The following is a 20214-nucleotide window of genomic DNA, read 5'->3' as shown; positions in this document are numbered from 1 at the left end:
CACAACTCCTCAGGCTCGTGGAAATCTTCGTTGCTCCTCCCTTGCCAACTGAATCAGACATCAGTTGCTAAGAATGGAGCTGCTGCTGTTCCGTAGGTCACCGTTGTAAGCCTATAGGTCTTCAGCGGTTGATGGGGTGAGCTGCGTCAAACAATTCTCTGTAAATCGCGGTCTTCAGGATGGACGCTAATCTGGTGATACATTTTCTCAATATCTGCAGTGATGACGTACTTGTGGGTACGAAACAGTAGAACAACGGAGAACAGATCTTGTTGCACTGTGGATCCGACCATCATGATGTCATTAAGAGATTCTGATGTAGTTTTAGACGACGCATCAAAGACTACCCTAACCTTCGTCGTTGTGCTACCTTCCTTTACCACCGCATGATGGGGTAAGTATTAGGATCCTTGACTTTGAATAGGAGCTTCGACTTCCTCCATGTGTTCCAGTTGGTGATATTTCTGCATGAAGTTAGTATATTCTCCTTCAGTGTAAGCTGTCTTTCCAGTCTTCTCTCCAAGTAATGGAAACGTTTCTTAGCAGTGTCCAGTGAGTCTCCTAGGTTGCTCCGATTGGAACAAAGGGGCAGTTTAACCATGAAACGTCCCGTTTCTTCTCGAGGGGTATGCCTCTGAAAGCATTCTTCACATTCCCTTTCTTCCTTTGTGAGTGGATTGGTCGTCACTTCTTCCTGTGCCCAGAAGCGCTCAACCTGTGTCTGCAGCATGTCACCCTTTAGAAATAAAGCCTTAGTTGTAGCACTTTGATGCTGTACAGAGTGGTTGGGTATTCAGCCAGTAAGTACCCAGCCAAGAGTAGTGTTTTGAAGAGTGGGATAGCCTTCCCTTGTGCGCTGGTTGGTTGGTTGGTTAAACAGTGAGTCTGCTAATACTATGTCCGAAGGCAAGTTTCAGTCATCACAGTCAATTCTAGCAGTAGGAAGTTGACCAGTTATTTGTCCTAACACAGAGCAAACAATGGACTTTTCATAATCACTAACTCTGGAAAAGATGGAAACTTGGCAAATATGTGAAGATTCCACTGTTTTCATATTGCTAATGCCACTGATTGGCATAGAATGGCGACTTAGTTTGAGTCCTAGTCGGTTCGCAAGGTCATGCAACATGAAGTTCATTTGAGAACCACTATCCAGTAAGGCTCGACATTCATGAACTCTACCACTACTGTCCCTAATATGAACCACAGCAGTTGATAGGAGAACTTCATGTTGTTGAAATGCTCCTTTCAAAGAGCAATATGATTGCTGTTATGGGGGATAGCCTGTCGAATTTGATGACCTCTGGTTGTCTTGCTGATAATATAGCAGGGTGTGATGCCTTTGGTTACACATTCTACAACTGCCTGAAGTGCAACTGCTTGCAATGTGGTCACCTTTCAAACAATTGAGACAGAGCCTGTGGTCACGAATTAACTTGATACAGTCATCAACAGATATATCCTTAAATTTAGAGCACCGATAGAGAGAATGAGAAGCACCACAAAGCTCACATGATGAGGGAATGGCGGTGTGTGAACTGGTGGAAGGTTTGGAGGATCCGCTGACCTTGCCTGTTTCTTGCTTCTCTGCTCCAGTCTTATGTGAGGAGACGATTTCTAGTGTCTGGCAGTTACTTTAAAAGAGGATTAGGTCATTTAAACTTGGGCATTTGTCTCCTGAGGTCGAGTTCTCCCACTGTTTACGTAGATTTAGGCTTATCCGTTAGAGTACCAAATGTGATAGGATGACCTCATGCAAGGGGGTCTTAATTTTCAAGGCTCCTATTGCATTGAGATTGCTACACAACTGATTTATGAACACTCGTAGGTCTTTCGGCCATTCACCCTTAACAACTGGAAGTGACAGAAGCTCTTTGACGTGAAGATCTAAGATGAGCCTTGGGTTATGATAATGATTACATATTAAGTCCCATGCTACTTTGAAGTTTTCTTGCGTTACTGGAAGGTTTTCAATTAATTTATGGGCTTTCATCTGATACACATGACAGCAAGTAATAATAGCATTGTATGTCAGTCAGCGAATCATTACTGATGATTAGCGACTCGAAGGTGTCATGAAAGTGCATGAATTCTGCGATAGAACCCTTAAATTTAGGCAAAGAAATAGTAGGTAATTTTTAGTAAGTGGCCATTGGTTGAGGCTGAACTGTCTATAGGAGAGGAAGGCAAGGCAGTGTTAGTTAACAAAAGAGTTTGAATTTTTGACTGAATGTCTAAACAAATTTCTTCAAATGCTTCCCTATCAGAATTGTGACTAATGTCATCGTCATTTATTTCGAGTTGACTCTGAACTATCATAATCTATTATCTTCATTTCCGTATTGATTGGTACTACAATATAGGGAAAATTGAGAAGTCTCCACCTTATCAGTACATTAATTTATTTACTCTAAAGTGGTAAAATCATTCAATACTGGTTTCGATCCCTATGGGATCATCCTCAGTTGACACACGATGAAATACTTATAAAAACATCACATGTAAAAGATTGCATCTGGTAAGAATAGTTCAATTAAATAAAATATAAAAGTTGTTAGGTTGTTAGTGAGAAAGTATTTGTATGTGTGTGGCACATGACCACACTATGTCTAAGCTAATATACATTGTAGAGATCTTACATTTGTTCTCAGTCAGTGTTTAGGATGTTACGTTCAGCATAGTTGTTTCATATTGATTAAAACATTAAAAATTGCTTATAAAAGAATGTGTCTATCTTTGGTTTGAATAGCACTAATTGGTTTGAGCCTTAACGTTACATGACACCTATATTACAGAACATAGAATAAAAATTTTTTGTGTACACACTATTAATTGTGAGTCTATTATGAAGTCCTAAAATATTTTATTGTTTGAGGTATCTCACTTCATTGTATCTGTTTTTGTAAAATATCAGTAGGGTTGTTTATACTTTTTTGATGTTTGTGGTATTTCACTTTTATATAATAAGTCCAATTGGAAACAAACATGAAAAAGCTTGTATATGGTACCTTATGTGTCCATTTTTGTGCGTTAAGTTTACATTTGTTGACACCAGTACTGTAAAATTACTATTATCTGTGATATAGTATAAAATATGATCTGACATGACAGGCTGTTAAAAGTATATAAAATATTGATCTAATGGGATGGGACCAAATTCTTATTGGTATTGTTGTATTTTACCACTTGCGCTAGTAAAGTACATGATATATAATGTTGAGGTTAGAGCTTATGTTGTTTTTCATTCGCACGGCATTCAAATGGAAATCAAACTTATAACTGTCACCATTTAACCCAGTAACAACATACGCAGCTTCTGTCTACAATCAAAACAAGTTACGAGTAGCATTTAGAAATTATAACGAATGAAAAACAACATAAGCTCTAACCTTAACATTATATATCATGTACTTTACTAGCGCAAGTGGTAAAATACAACACACACATACAAATACTTTCTCACTAACAACCTAACAACTTTCATATTTAATTTAATTGAACTAGTCTTACCAGATGCAATCTTTTACATGTGATGTTTTTATAAGTATTTCATCGTGTGTCAACTGAGGATGATCCCATAGGGATCGAAACTGGTATTGAATGATTTTACCACTTTAGAGTAAATAAATTAATGTATTGATAAGGTGGAGACTTCTCAATTTTCCCTATATTGTTGACTCTGAACATCGTTGTATTCTTTGGTACTTCTTTGTAAAAGATTCTGCCTCACTTTGATATCATTTAAATTTTCTCCTTGAAAGTTACTGATAAAGTTTCCTAAGTGAGTAACTCAAGATTTCACAACAGCCCTTTTCTTCGTCAATGTGCGCTTTAGATTTTCTTCCATTATGGGAAGGACAAGCAAGGAATAACAAGGAGTGACAGTTGAACCAGACTGCACTCACCCTTCGAGGATGCGATGATGCTGCTCCTGGTGGCTGACTCGTGTGTTGAAATCGCCGTTGACTGCACTGCTCCTTGTTCTGGCGGTGTACTGTCACTGTTGGCTCCACTGGCTGAAAGTGTGGTGGCAGCCCTGTTGTATGATGGCACGGCTTAATTTGCTCTACAACATGGCGCTTCCCACCGAAATCCACCCGTTTTCTTCTTGCACCTCAACACTGGCATGAACTGCTTTGATGCGTATGATTTCAAATTGAAAATGGTTCTGACACTATAACTTCCTAACTTGTTCACATCCCGCACGACGGCAACATAATTATTTCCTTGACGTTCTAAGCATGGACCGACCTTGTGGTTCAAGCATGCTGTTACAGCATATCTCGGTTTAATAATGCACAATGAAAATCGCATAAGTCACACTGAAATGGATTCGGCCCACCTGTACTCCCATGAGGAGGAATATTTAATGAAACAATGATGCTGATGCGGTGAAGTGAAACACGCTACGCTAAGGTACCGTATCAATTTGAACATTAGGCCTACGGTTTGCACACTGCGAATCTAGCCCGGAGGACCTAAAAATGTTGCATTTGATCCAAACAACACCTCTCTGGTAGCTCATTAAATAGTTTAAATTGCACTGAATGAAAACACACATTTATTTGACACTATAGATCACTTAAAACTAACAAATACATCAAGCCAACACGCGTGCCTAGTCGAGCTCCTCCATTCACACACTTCCTCCCATCATGCCACTCTCCTCTCACTCAGAGTCCTTGACAAGTGCTGCCACTGTACCATATGTCAGTTGAACTAAACAGAGCTAAGCAACCAAACAACTGGTCTTTTGGTTCATTGTTCTGATGAACTTCATTTCTGTTGACTGCATTTTACTATTTGCCTTGTTATGCAGGAGGGTACATTTTTTGAGTCCATATGTGAGAATTGTAATGAAGTAGGTATCAAACATTGACAGTGATAGATATTGCATGTAAGTAACTCATTATTTATGCTGACTTACCATATAGTCTACTGGATTGTGTTGTTGAAATAATTCTGTAATGAATGCAGCCATAAGGCATGAAGAAAAGAACTGAAGGTCACAGTCACAGTGTAGACTGGTGTGGAAGCGGGCTTGATATTTGTGTCACCATAATGTACCTAAGTTCAACAGTTCACTGCTGTGCGTGGTGCAAACTGCAGATTGATAGAACCACATATAAAATTGAAGGATTTGAAAACAAACTTTCACTTACAAACACAATACCACTGTTGCTGATATTAAAATGAAACTCTAAAGTATAATCAATAAAGATTCATGGGAATGCAATGTGATTGAAAATTATTATGGCATGGCTGAAGTTCTTGAATGCATAAATTATTATGTCTCAGGATTTGTAGCCAGACACTTCTCAAAATTTTTAACATGCTTAGTATGTGAAGGTGCTTTAATAGCTTCAAAAGTAAACTCTATTTCTAATTTTCCTGTAGCATATTTGGTAAATTGTAAAACAAGAGGAAAAGTAGTACAGCCAAATATTCATTCATACAAATTATCAACTGTTGAACATTATTTGGCACAAAACATAACTTCTCCATTTTTCTTTTTTCTTTTTTTCTTTGAGGACAACTTGCTCAATCTTATTGAAAATCAACAGTCATCTTTTTCTTGAGCCAAGAAAAAGGACGTGGTTGCAAAAATGGTGCATTATTATATTCTTTTCTGGATGAGGTAGTACTGCAAGCAGAAGAATTATACAATGGGAAGAGGAGGAAACAGTCAAAGCTGCATGTAGATTAATTCAGAAAACATATATTGGCTTAATCACCTAATTCTTATTTAATATATTTTATTTTTCTAGGATCATAGGTATGATTTGTTTGTGAGGCATTAAAAGTCATTGTTTATGTATGCTTCCTGAGTCAAACATTACAATAAGCATTTTAGTGTTTTTAAAATCAGTGTAGTTCTGTGCTTTCCCTGATGGCCTGTTCTATCAGTCCACAGTTTACACTGCACGTTGTGGTGAACAGTTGAACTTAGGTACATTATGGTGACACAAATATCAAGCCCGCCTCCACACCATTCTACCCTACATTATGACTGTGACCTTCAGTTCTTTTCTTCATACATCTTCCTGCCTTATGGCTGCATTCATTACAGAAATATTTCAACAACACAGTCCAGTATATGGCAAGTCGGCATAAATAATGAGTTACTTACGTGCAACATCTATCACTATAGTCCTGTGAAATAAATATATTTTCTTATGCTAAGTCTGACCTATACCTTTGTGTGTTTAAAAAGAAAGTAACTTTTTTTTTTTGTGTAGCCAGTTTCTGAACGAAACTATCTTTATGTTGGTCTGTTTCCATACCAACTTTACTGTATGGGAGTGAAAGTTGGGTGGACTTAGGATATCTTATTCATAATTTGGAAGTAATATACATAAAAGTGGCAAGAATGATTGCAGGTACCAGCAGGTTGGAACAATAGCAGGAGGGTGGTCAGAATGAGGAAATAAAGGCTAAATTAGGTATGAACTAGCACAGTAGTCCAACATATGCTTCCCATTCCTATTAGCTTCCATACCTTTCCCACATTTACGAATCACCCTTTCGTATCCTTCAGTTCTAACTCTTGCATTAAAATTGCCCATTAACACTATCCTGTTATTGCTGTTGACTCTGACTATGATGTCACTCAATGCTTCATAAAACTTGTCAAATTCATCCTCATCTGCACCCTCACATGGTGAATACATTGTCCTAATTCCTCCAACTGCCATATCTACCCACATAATTTGCTCATTTACGTGCCTAACAGAAACATCTAACAGTTACAAACCCTAATATCCTACATTACATTAGTTCAAGTTCAGTTACATAGATGGCCTTATAAAAGGCACGCAGTTTAACCGGATGGAGAAGGTGTACCCCTGGTACAATAATAATAATAATAATAATAATAATAATAATAATAATAATAATAATAATAATAATAATAATAATAATAATAATAATAATAATTAATAATAATAATTTGGCTGTGCTCATTTGTATATGTATGTCCTATTACATCCCTGTAAATCTTGTATAACATTACCAGTACTTTACAGATAAATATTCAGAATTTTCAAAATTTAAATAAAATATCAACTCTCAGCAAATGATCCCAGACCTCTTAAGATTTCTAAATACATGCCTGGTATGTATGTTTGTACATACTGATGTTGGTTTTCAAGAAGTTTGGTTAGAGTTTAATGATCATCTTATCATGGACATCTCATCAAGGGAAATTCTTGTGTTTTGCATAACCAGTAAAGCAGGGTTTTTTTTTTTATGAGAGGTACAGTAATACAACTACTACTGATTACCCTGAAATGAAAGAATTCCTCAGGAAAAGGTATCTGTATGTCCCCATAACTGTTTTCTAACTGATTGTTTCAGTTGTAATTGTTTTGTTTCAGCTTCTCCATTCTGCTACCTTTATGATGATCCTGTGGCGTTATATCACACATTTAGAGCCTTTTATATGAGATATTGGTTTCGATTACATGAAGTGTCATCCCATGAGCAGGGAATTCTGTGCCTTTGTCTACTCTTTGAAAAGTTACTTCAGAGGCATGAACCACAACTTTGGTTTCATTTCAAGCAAATTCAAATTCAGCCGTAAGTATTTACTTCTTGAATAAAATTAATCAATATTCTGTCATTAAGCATAGAATATCCAAATATACATCATCACATACATGTTTACACAGATAAATATATATCACAATTTTGGTACATAATATTTAAAATCGTCATCGGCTGTAACTCAATCCGAGTATATATAACTTCTTCCTGCATACATTGACTAGTTCAACTCAGTTTATGGATATGTTTACGATGACTAAACAGACCAATCCTGACATAAAATATACGCCCACACAAATCACACTGAATGGGTAGAGGAGGGCAGGGTTGTAATTGATGGAATTATCTTGCTTGTCACTTGGCCTCTTGATGTCTGCAGCGTTCTCTTTCAAACAAGTTGACAGCAGTGGATGTAGTGTTCTGCCACAGTGAGCGGTCCACAGCACATTCTTTCCATGTCTGTATATCTATACAGTTGTCTTCATGATGTGTTTCAGCTGGTCCTTAAAATGCTTAAGAGGGACCCTGTGAGGTCTACTGCCAGAGCAAAGTTCACCATAAAGCCATACATCAGCATGGAAATGACAACAGCTTTGTACACCATGAGTTTGATATGCAGTTTTAGGTCGTTACCCTCCGAATGCTGCATGAGCAGCCCCAATTCTTTTATCAACATCTTGTTCACGGGTACAGCGTTTAGATAAGATGCTTCCAAGATATGAAAAGTGATCAACCTGTTCCAGCGTTGTGTCTAAAATGGAAATACTGAACTCAGGAAGTGTTAATCCTGGGGCAGGTTGTGCAAGACCTTTTTTTTTTTTTTTTTTTTTTTTTTTTTTTTTGCAAGACCAAAGCAATCACATGCAGTTTTAAAGCAGTTGACTGACTGTTGTAGTTCTGCAGGTGTTAGAGCAGGAGATGCGGTGTCATCGGCATACTGCAGTTCTCTCACCCGGATAACCAGAGTACGTCTTTGTGAGTGAAGTCTTGCCAGAATGAAAAGGCCTCCATCAAAACAAAATTTAATCTCCATGCCTGAGTTGTTTGCAGATGATTCGTGCAGCATGGCAGCCATGTACAGTGCAAAGAGTGTAGGAGCAAGCACACAGCCTTGTTTCAATCCATGAGTGATTGGGAACGAATCTGATACTGAGTAACCATGAAGAACCTGTCCAGACATGCCACATGAAGAGCTTGAACCAATTCCACATAACGTTCAGGACATCCAAAATGTCTCAATACTTTCAACATAGCAGATCTTGGTACTGAATCAAAGGCTTTTTCCAGATCATAGAAAACTAAATACAGAGGCTGCTGTTGTTCTCTGCATTTTTCCTGGAGTTGTCTAGCACAGAAGATCATATGTGTTGTGCCTCTGGAGGTTCGGAAACCACATTGAGACTCAGGAAAAATCCTCTCTGAGATAACTCAGAGCCGGTTTCATAGAATTCTTGCGAGAATTTTACCTGCAGGTGATAAAAGCGATATACAACGGTAGTTCCCACATACACTACGATTGCCTTTCTTGAAGATAGTGATGATGGTAGCATTCTTTAAGTCTTCAGGTACTTCTTGAGTTTCCCAAATCAAGAGGATGAGTGTGGAAAGTCTAGCCTTCAAGGGTATACCTCCATTTCGTATCAGTTCCAGAGGGATGTTATCAGGACGAGGAGCCTTTCTTGGTTTTAGTTGATTGAGTGCTTTGGTGAAGTCTCTGTATGTAGGTGGAACTGCCATCCATGGTTGTTGGGGCTGTTGAGGGACAGTACGAAGAAAGTCCTCAGCAACATTGGAGACATGATTTAGAAGTGAAGAGAAATGTTCCTTCCAATGCTCTAAAGTTTCTCCATTATTCATAAAATGATGGAGTTGTCAGTAGTCTTCAATGACCCTGATGAAAATCGAATTGGACCATATATCTCCTTTATGCCAGCATAGAAGTTTTGAAGTTGAAGAATGGAAAAACTGCTGGAATAGATGAAATTTCAGTGGAGATGATAAAGGCAGCTGGAGCTGTAGGCCTGCAGTGGACATATCGGGTTCTCAGGAATGTCTGGGAGAATAAGGAGGTCCCTGAGGATTGGCAAAAAGGAATAATCATCCCAATTTTCAAGAAAGGTGATAAGAAAGTTTTGAAGAACTACAGGGGAATTACTCTAATATCCCATATTGCTAAGACAATGGAAAGGATACTGGAAAGTAGAATAAGGTTGAGGGTTGAGAAGCAGATACAGGAAAATCAGTTTGGTTTCAGAAGTGGAAGGTCAACAATAGAGCCCATTTTCATTATGAGACAACTATGGAAAAGCATTGGGTGTACGGGAATGATATGGTGATGACATTCATTGATATTGAAAAGGCATATGACAGTGTCCCTAGGACGAAAGTTTGGGACAGTCGGGTGCAAAAAGGAATTGGACAGGGATTAATAAAAATGATCATGGCACTGTATAAGGAATGTTGTAGTTGCATGCAAACACAAGTTGGCAGGACAAGTTGGTTCAAAATAACTAGTGGGCTGAGACAGGGAAGTGTTCTATCACCAATCCTGTTTACAATAGTAATGGATGACATCATGAGAACAGCAAAAGCAGCATATGGAGGAAGAGAAATGAACATGATGTTATTTGCAGATGATATTGTGATTTGGGGAGAAGATGACAGGAAGGTTCAAGAACAATTGAATGTGGTGAATGGGAAGATTGAAGAATGTGGATTGAAAATAAGTGTAGAAAAGAGTAAAACTCTTGTTATGGCTAGAGGGGAGAAAGAAGGGAAAGGTCAGATTAGACTTGCAGACAAGCCCCTGGAAGTAGTGGAAACGTTTAAATACCTGGGGAGTGAATTAATGGAGAATGCTCGACTGGATGCTGAGATTAGTAAAAGGATTCAAGCTGGAAATTGTTTCTATCATAGTGTAAGAAATATGTTATGGGACAAGGATGTGCCAATGGAAGCAAAGGATACTATGTACAAGATGTATTACGTACCCATAACAACTTATGGAGCAGAAACTTGGACAATGACAAAGAAGGATGAGAGTCGAATTCAGGCAGCCGAAATGAAATTCTTGAGGAGTATGATACAGAAGAGTAGACGAGACAAAATAAGGAATGAGAAAATCCGGGAAGAAATTGGAGTGGAAAAAATGAATGATAGAATAGAGAAGAGCCGACTAAGATGGTTTGGGCACATAAAGCGAATGAGCGATGAAAGAATGCCAAAAAAGGTGATGGAAATGCAAATCCAAGGAAGGAGAGGCCGTGGACGACCACGATTGAGATGGAAGGATACCATCCAACGCAGCATTATAGAAAGAAACCTGGACTGGAACACAGTGTTGGAGGAGGAGTGGTGGAAAGACCGAAGAAAGTGGAGAGGAACCATATTTGCCCCTACCCGGCTACAGCTGGATAAAGGGAAATGATGATGATGATGAGAAGTTTTGCAGCTCACGAGCATCAGATTGCAGTTCTTCAGCTTTTTTTTTTGCCACCAGTTATTGTAATTTCCCTAATTTGTGCCTGACATTTTCCTTTAAGTTCCAAGAAATGTGATTTCTTCACGTTGGAAGACGGATCTTGAAGATAGGATAGGTGGGCTTTCCGTTTGGCATTGACCAGACATTTAATTTCATTATTTTCATCAAACCAGTCCTGTCTTTTTTTTTTTTCCCTCATAAAACCAATTGTTTCCTCAGCTGACTCAGTGATGACCTTCTGAAACATGGCCCATTCCTGATTTGTACTATCACTGCTGACTGGATGACTAGCCAGTTTATTTGAGATTGCATTTCTGTAATCTCTAGCAATGGATTCAATTTGAAGTTTAGAAGTATCAAATTTATTTCTGGGCAGGCTGTGGATGGATCTTTTTGGTTTGCGACAGATTGAGATTCTCAACCGGCAAAAAAGGAGCTTATGATCTGTCCAGCAGTCATCTACGTTTCTTAATATTTACAGTATTGTGCAATTAAACAGGTACTAGTTGCATCCATTTCAAAGAACCTGTGTTGAATAAAAGAGATATTGGAGCAACCAATGCTTAAATAAATATGTTAGTAGGAAGAACCCTGTACTCTAGTTGGTAATCTGTTGAAGAGCTTCAGTGGATAAATTAGATGACCTGCCTTTGTTTTCTGAATCTGCAATAAGGTACTGTATATTTCCAAATCCAAGATGACCCTGAATGCAAGAGAACCCTAATTTTTTCTTTCAAAAAAATTAAATCAGGCTTAAAAATTGCTTTATATAAAATTGTATGAATCCCTTTCTTGTACAGTACACATTTTTAGATTATCTTTGTCTTCATGCCAATGCCGAACATTGGTGTTAGTTATGCCATATTTTCTTGTGGCTGCACAGTTATTCTTTATTTCCGTGAGTTTCATAACCATTAAATTAAAATTGGCATCATAATATTGAAGAGAACACATTGAAAATTTGCCGGCAATACCTGTTCCACGTCTCTCCAATACGACGATCCATCATGAAAATATTCCTGCTGTTTATAAAACTGTTACTTTTACTAGGCATCAGGTACAATCGGCTGCCACTAAATGCAACTTCTCGCTTGCCAGCTTTGGTAGACTTCAGCGGCTAGCGATGTATAATGAAGACGCGGACATTGAAGGTCAACGAGTTTATCGCGCCATGTTATGGCCATTCCGCCCTTGCATTTTTTAACGCATATACCTCACAATTTAATCTTCGGCTTCTGAATCCATTTTTTGTGCATTACACATTTTTAAGCTAATTTTGTCTTCACGCTAACGCAGAAGATCAGCTTTAGTTGTGCCATATTTTCTTGCAGCTGCACAATTCTTCTTCATTTCCACATGTTATAAGATACAGACATTGTAGGTTGAGATTTATGCACACATGGGTGGTGAAGGGAAGCAGTGTGGTTACCATAGTAGCTGCCAGTGGTGTTCATTACTGTTGTGTTGCAAATGCAAGACGACGCTTGATTTTTTACATGAGATTCTGATTTTTAAAAAGTCTTGGATTCAGAGAAATACAGTATATCCACCTGGTTTCTACTCCTTGTGTTGTGATTGTGGAAGTCATTTCAGTATTTAATAATTATATGTTTTGTATTATCATTTAGACTTTCACGGCCTGTGTTTCATGAGTTATATTTTTGGGCTTATGCCATGTAAATAATTGTAAACACACTCAACGTTTCAAAAGGAACCTTGCCTTTCTTCATCAGGAGACAAAAGAGAAAAGAAACGACATATTGATGGTTGCTAGGAGAAAGCAACAAGAAAGCTTCAAATGGTGCCCAAAGATGTAAAGGGGACGCCATTTTAGTCCAATGCTAGAGACAATGAATAGTAACAGCAAAGCATTACTCTCTAATGGTTCTGATTATAGGTAGCCATGATTCACTGAGGTTGTAACCTGTATCGCGGTTGAAATTATCTAGGTGTTTACGTATTTCAACCACCTCCCTGATAATTCTTGGACGATATTGCTTTATACGGGCAAGAACATCCACTTCTTGGAACAAGACATCATGACCAGGTGTTAAGGCATGATCAGCAACAGCTGATTTATCAGGTTGGTTGAGTCTGATACATCTGGTTTGTTCTTTGATGCGAGTACACACCGTTCTCGAAGTCTGCCCAATATAAACCTTGCCACAAGTACAGGGAACTCTGTAGATACCAGGTTGTTGTAATTTAGGCAAACTATCCTTAGTTGGTCGCAGGAGTTGCCTAATCTTAATTGATGTTTCAAAAACAGTTTGTACATGGTACCTACGTAAGATTTTAGCAATACGATCCATCGTGTTATGTATGTAAGGTAGGTAAGCAGTTCCTTTTACATCTTTTTTCTTAACAGACATCCGATTATGTGCCAATTTCAGAACCCTTGAGATCAAAGCTCTGCTGTAACCGTTGCTCTCAAAGGTGGTTCTCAAGGTGTTAATTTCCTCTTGTAGATCTGATGCTTCACAAATCCTCCTGGCCCTGGTAGTCAGAGTTGTAAGGATACCATGTTTCTGGGCAGGGTGATGGTGAGAACCTGCATGGAAAACACCTTGAGAACCACCTTTGAGAGCAACGGTTACAGCAGAGCTTTGATCTCAAGGGTTCTGAAATCGGCACATAATTGGACGTCTGTTAAGAAAAAAGATGTAAAAGGAACTGCTTACCTACCTTACATACATAACACGACAGATCGTATTGGTAAAATCTTACGTAGATACCATGTACGAACTGTTTTTGGAACATCAATTAAGATTAGGCAACTCCTGCGACCAACTAAGGATAGTTTGCCTAAATTACAACAACCTGATATCAAAATCAAATCAAATCAAATCAAATCAAAATCTCTATTTGCAAATGAGGTGTCTACCTCGGTGGCAAATGGTACACTAAAATACATTATTGTCAAGCACTAAATATTAAATTAACAAGAGAAGAAAATTTTTCTATAATACAATATTATACAATTTACGCTAACAATGTTTTCTATTAAACACACTGCTCATCCTTAATAAATTTATATTGTTTACAAAATTCTACTTATAACATCTCCTGTACTACTTACAAATATAGTCACCTGATATACAGTATGTGGAATTACTTCAAATGATACTATACAACTGGTATAAGATTAATATTTACATTGCATTTATTTACTTTTTTTTTTTTTTTACCCATTCTGGAACCTAAGTAGCATAACGACCTGCTGCGTCTTAACCAGAGCCCCTTTTGCCACCACTTTTCAGAGTTCCTGAAGGGCCTTCACAGCTACCATAGCGGTCCCAGGGCCCTCGAAGTCCCCACTGTACTCAGCCCTACAGGCAGTCCCCTACTTTGGCTGTCCAAACTCCTTAGACCAGGGGATGGAATTAATTTATTCACACACATTTTTTTAATTTACAATAACCTGCACTGGTCGAATGCCCTCTAACACTTCATTTATTTTCTCTGTTGCTGTTTATTCTCTTCTTGAATATCTGTACAGATTTTGGAAAAGGTATCTACAGAGTTCCCTGTACTTGTGGCAAGGTTTATATTGGGCAGACTTCGAGAACGGTGTGTACTCGCATCAAAGAACATACCAGATGTATCAGACTCAACCAACCTGATAAATCAGCTGTTGCTGATCATGCCTTAACACCTGGTCATGATGTCTTGTTCCAAGAAGTGGATGTTCTTGCCTGTATAAAGCAATATCGTCCAAGAATTATCAGGGAGGTGGTTGAAATACATAAACACCCAGATAATTTCAACCGCAATACAGGTTACAACCTCAGTGAATCATGGCTACCTATAATCAGAACCATTAGAGAGTAATGCTTTGCTGTTACTATTCATTGTCTCTAGCATTGGACTAAAATGGCGTCCCCTTTACATCTTCGGACACCATTTGAAGCTTCCTTGTTGCTTTGTCCTAGCAACCATCAATACGTCGTTTCTTTTCTCTTTTGTCTCCTGATGAAGAAAGGCAAGGTTCTTTTGAAACATTGAGTGTGTTTACAATTATTTACACAGCATAAGCCCAAAAATAGAACTCATGCATATATGTTTTGTATTTAATAATTATATGTTTTACTTTACACTCGCACTTTACACAATGCATTAAAAATGTACAGATTAACTATGGTCATAATAGAATTATCAATAAACAAGTTTACAGTATGTACCTGGTGGAGACTTGGTTATGAAGCACAGAGTACCTCTGAGATTCTATCGTAGTTTTCACACAGTAAAATTTCATATTGCAAATTGCTATGAAAAAATGCAAAGTATGCATTTAACAGGAACTTTCCTGGGACTTAATAAGTAAGAGGCCTTTGTAAATACAGTACCTTTGACAATTTCTGTGTGATATAATCTATATGTGCATCCCAACTCACTATAACATCCAAATATAATCCTAACAGCATGACAGAGTTATTATCTTCAATAATTTGATGAGTACTTAAGCTAAATATCAATGTTTAAGTTTTGTTAGAATTCAGTAAGACATTTGTTGTAAACCATTCAGTTGCTGAATATAGAGTTTCATTTGTTAACTGTCTAACTTTCTCTATAGTATTAACATTTGTGTTGAAAGTTGTATCACCTGCATATAATAATGTAGTGCCTGTAAAGTTCATATTGTAAACTAGATAATTTATTAGTACCAAAAACAAAAATTGTCCTAACACTGAGCCCTATGTTTAATGTAAAGGTCAGATGGGAATATGTGCTACTTGGTTATGGGAGCACGGAGAAAGTTTGAGGAAGCAGAGATTGTTACCAGTGGGATACACTGCAGGAGGGATACTGACTGGAGGGTGATTGGGGATTTAAATGACTCTATGGAATGGGTATGTATGAAATTGGGAATGAGATTTGTATATCCTGATGGGTGGGTAGGAGATAGGGATCTACGTTCAGATGGCCTTCATTTGAACTGCAATGGAACATACATGTTAGGGGATTTGTTTAGAAGAGTTATAGGGAAGTACATTCAGAGCAATGGGGTGGACTTGGGTGTAGTGATGACAGTATAGGAAGCATAACGTATAAGTTAGGTGGGTTTTTTAGAAGGGTTATAGGGAGGTACATTTAGGAAAATGGCGTGAACTAGGAAATGGTTATTAATAGTACAGAGAGCTGGAAGTCAAGTGAGGATGACATGAAATTGTTAGTGTTAAACTGTAGAAGTATTATAAAGAAAGGGATAGAATTAAGTAATTTAATAGATATATATTTTCTAAATATTGTAATAACGCTTGTAATAGGAACTGAAGAAGTGATATAATGGATGCAGAAATTTTCTCCCAGAACTGGAGTGTTTATCGTAGAAACAGTTTAGGAATGATTGGAGGGGGAGTAATTCATACTGGTGAAAGATGAATTTGTGAGTTATGAGAAAGTTAAGGATGAGAAACATGAAATTCTAGGTGTAAGATTTTTCTCTAAAGAGAACAGGCAACTTGATATATTTGGGGTGTACAGACCTGGCAAGGCTGGCACTGATGCTATCGCAGAATCATTTGATATGATAATCAGCTATGTGTGGAACGACAGAAAGGAACGTTATTGTAGCAGGAGATCTCGAGTTACCAAATGTTTACTGGGAAGGGAATGCGAATGACAGAAAGCATTACCAACAAATGGTGAATAAGTTCAAATGGGAGGGACAACTCAATCAGAGAGTGATGGAACCAACTAGAGAGAAACATATTCTAGACATGATGCTGATAAAACCAGATGAGCTCTATAGAGAAACTGAAATGATGGTATAAGTGATGATGAAGCTGTTTATGTGATAGAAAAAATGTAAAAATAGGACTATTGGGCAATACAATACAAACAATAACAAACACTTGAAAATGGGTAGATTGGTCTTCCAAACAGAACTGCTCTTCATCTGTGAGTCCGTGACTATACAGCCCAATACGGGAGGCACACAGTTTGCCACAGAGATGGTACCGTAGGTAGTCCTAGGTGGAGCAGCCACTGTTCTCCTATTTTGTTTTTCTTTTCTACATTGCCTCTTTATCGTTCACTATTCACCTACGGTTTTCTTCAAAAATTAGTGTGCTGCGTAATCTTGAGGATGAACGGTTGAGGGCTAAGGTCTCCCTGTTGTTAACAATGTGGCACATCTTTGTGTTAGCCTTAATTACATCTTTAAATCGCTTCCTCTGACCTCCCTAACAATGTTTACCCACTGTTAACTCAGAGTAAAACACTTGCTTGGGAATGCAATTATCAGGCATGTGTATTACATGCCCTGTTCATTATAGTTGAGGTCTTAAAACCATGGCTACTATACAGGTGGTCTGTGCCTCTTCAAGTACACTGACATTATTTGTGCATCTGTCTTGCCAGATTATATGCGGAATTCTTCTTAAGCATCACTGGTAATATTGTTCCAGTTTTTTAACATCTCAATGTAGCATCTCCAGGATTCAGATCCATATAGTAAGCTGGGAATTACAACTGAAATTTATACAGTGATCATTGTTGCATGTTCTGTGTTTTTCAGTAATTTTTAATTATGCCAATTTTTAGTCTATGTAATAGCTGAGAATGGCCTGAAATAAGGTCAAAACTAGTCCCATTTATGTTTTAATGAGAATATAGAAGGCAATTCGGTTTTAGGAAAGATTATTCCACTGAAGCTCAACTTGTAGGATTCCAGCAAGATATAGCAGATATCTTGGATTCTGGAGGTCAAATGGACTGTATCGCGATTGATCTGTCTAAAGCATTTGATAGGGTGGATCATGGGAGACTACTGGCAAAAATGAGTGCAATTGGACTAGACAAAAGAGTGACTGAATGGGTTGCTATATTTCTAGAAAATAGATCTCAGAGAGTTAGAGTAGGTGAAGTTTTGTCTGACCCTGTAATAGTTGAGAGGGGAGTTCCTCAGGGCATTGTTATCGGACCTTTATGTTTTCTTATATATATAAATGATATGAGTAAAGGAGTGGATTCGGAGGTAAGGCTTTTTGCGGATGATGTTATTCTCTATAGAGTGATAAATAAGTTACAAGATTGTGAGCAACTGCAACGTGATCTCGAAAATGTTGTGAGATGGACAGCAGACAATGGTATGTTGATAAACGGGGTTAAAAGTCAGGTTGTAAGTTTCACAAATAGGAAAAGTCCTCTCAGTTTTAATTACTATGTTGATGGGGTGAAAGTTCCTTTTGGGGATCATTGTAAGTATCTAGGTGTTAATATAAGGAAAGATCTTCATTGGGGTAATCACATAAATGGGATTGTAAATAAAGGGTACCGATCTCTGCACATGGTTATGAGGGTGTTTAGGGGTTGTAGTAAGGATGTAAAGGAGAGGGCATATAAGTCTCTGGTAAGACCCCAACTAGAGTATGGGACCCTCACCAGGATTACCTGATTCAAGAACTGGAAAAAATCCAAAGAAAAGCAGCTCGATTTGTTCTGAGTGATTTCCGACAAAAGAGTAGCATTACAAAAATGTTGCAATGTTTGGGTTGGGAAGAAATGAGAGAAAGAAGAAGAGCTGCTCGACTAAGTGGTATGTTCCGAGCTGTCAGCGGAGAGATGGCGTGGAATGACATTAGTAGACGAATAAGTTTGAAAGGCATTTATAAAAGTAGGAAAGATCACAATATGAAGATAAAGTTGGAATTCAAGAGGACAAACTGGGGCAAATATTCATTTATAGGAAGGGGAGTTAGGGATTGGAATAACTTACCAAGGGAGATGTTCAATAAATTTCCAATTTCTTTGAAATCATTTCGGAAAAGGCTAGGAAAGCAACAGATAGGGAATCTGCCACCTGGGCGACTGCCCTAAATGCAGATCAGTATTGATTGATTGATTGATTGAACATTGACATCATAATTGTGAAATACTCGAGATTTTAGTTTGGCAAAGGATGTTCCAGTCTTTTCTGAAGTGTCTTGTCTTCATCCATTTTTAGATGTTCTGTGTTTTTCAGTAATTTTTAATTATGCCAATTTTTAGTCTATGTAATAGCTGAGAATGGCCTGCAATAAGGTCAAAACTAGTCCCATTTATGTTTTAATGAGAATATAGCTAATTTTTTAATGAGAATTTATATTGTCATTGATAATTACGTATTGAACAGGTGGGTCCAATCTTATCCCCATTTAATGTATGCTCCAACACGGTTGATTCTAAATGGGATTTCCGAATCCATATTTGCCCTTGATGAGAAAATGAGCTGGTAATGTATAGGGCACTCTCTTACCTTTGGGGTGGGAAACTTACCCTAAAGGCAGATGAACCACATATGGTCAGCGGCACAGAAAGCCCTTCATTGGCAGACTAGTCATTTGGACAGGGTGTCCCTACTTGGCTGGAATGATGGATGATGTCTACAGTGATCAGGAATCCTTCATTTGTTTTTCATCTTCTTGCCATTGAACATATTTCCTAGTCATGAAGTAAGGTGCGTGTGTTGATGTGCAGCAGTACTCTCACTCTAAAAGTATTTACACACAGCAGTCTTCCGACAACTTATGACTTCTTCCAAAAATCCTGCAGTGATCAAGAAGTTGCAACGGGGCCAGGATTGTGATATCTGGAAGCCTCTAGCAATAACTTGGCATGTAAGCTGTAGATGTGTGATCGGTTATCTTGCTTTGGGTTGTGGCTGTAGTGCCATTCGGTTGCTGCATCTATATCTGAGCAGTCCTATTTAGGGTCCACTCTGCTCACCTTATATGGGGAAGGGGCTAGAAGAGGTACCCTAAACATAATCAGCCTCTGACATTACTGATCAAGTAGCCACTTCCGATGGTATCACCTTTGTGCAGTCGAACAAATAAGAAATTATATTTTGCAATGCAGAATGATGACTCGATGATGACACCACAACTGAGAGACCCAAAAGGACAACAGCCATATTGGGTTGAGAATTAAGAAGCTATAACATTGACACAGCAGGACTCCAGGAAACCCATCTTGCTGATGAAGGTCAGTTGAATGAACAAGATGCAGGTTACAGCTTCTTCTGGAAGGGGACAAGTGTCAATGAGCACCGAATACACAGAGTAGGCTTTGTTATCAAGAACAATCTTCTTAAGGAACTCGCAGAGATTCCCACTGGATATAATGAACACCCTATGACATTAAGACCTCGGTTAAATGACAACCAACATGCCACAGTGATGAGCGCATATTCCCCACACTAGTTT

At 38.1% G+C, this 20214-nt stretch overlaps 1 protein-coding gene across 1 annotated transcript in view; it reads left to right on the top strand.

Annotated features, from left to right (window-relative positions):
• Positions 1-20214, top strand: part of LOC136858244 (TBC1 domain family member 19) — a 278312-nt gene that overhangs the window by 228544 nt on the left and 29554 nt on the right. The window contains exon 11 of the mRNA XM_067137644.2: positions 7377-7578. Coding sequence (XP_066993745.1) covers positions 7377-7578 — 202 coding nt within the window. The remainder of the gene's footprint in view (positions 1-7376; positions 7579-20214) is intronic.

The sequence above is a fragment of the Anabrus simplex genome, chromosome 1 (assembly GCF_040414725.1).
Source record: "Anabrus simplex isolate iqAnaSimp1 chromosome 1, ASM4041472v1, whole genome shotgun sequence".
NCBI lineage: Eukaryota > Metazoa > Arthropoda > Insecta > Orthoptera > Tettigoniidae > Anabrus > Anabrus simplex.
The sequence above is the reverse complement of the archived record's forward strand: the minus strand, read 5'-3'. Positions and strand labels throughout refer to the sequence as shown.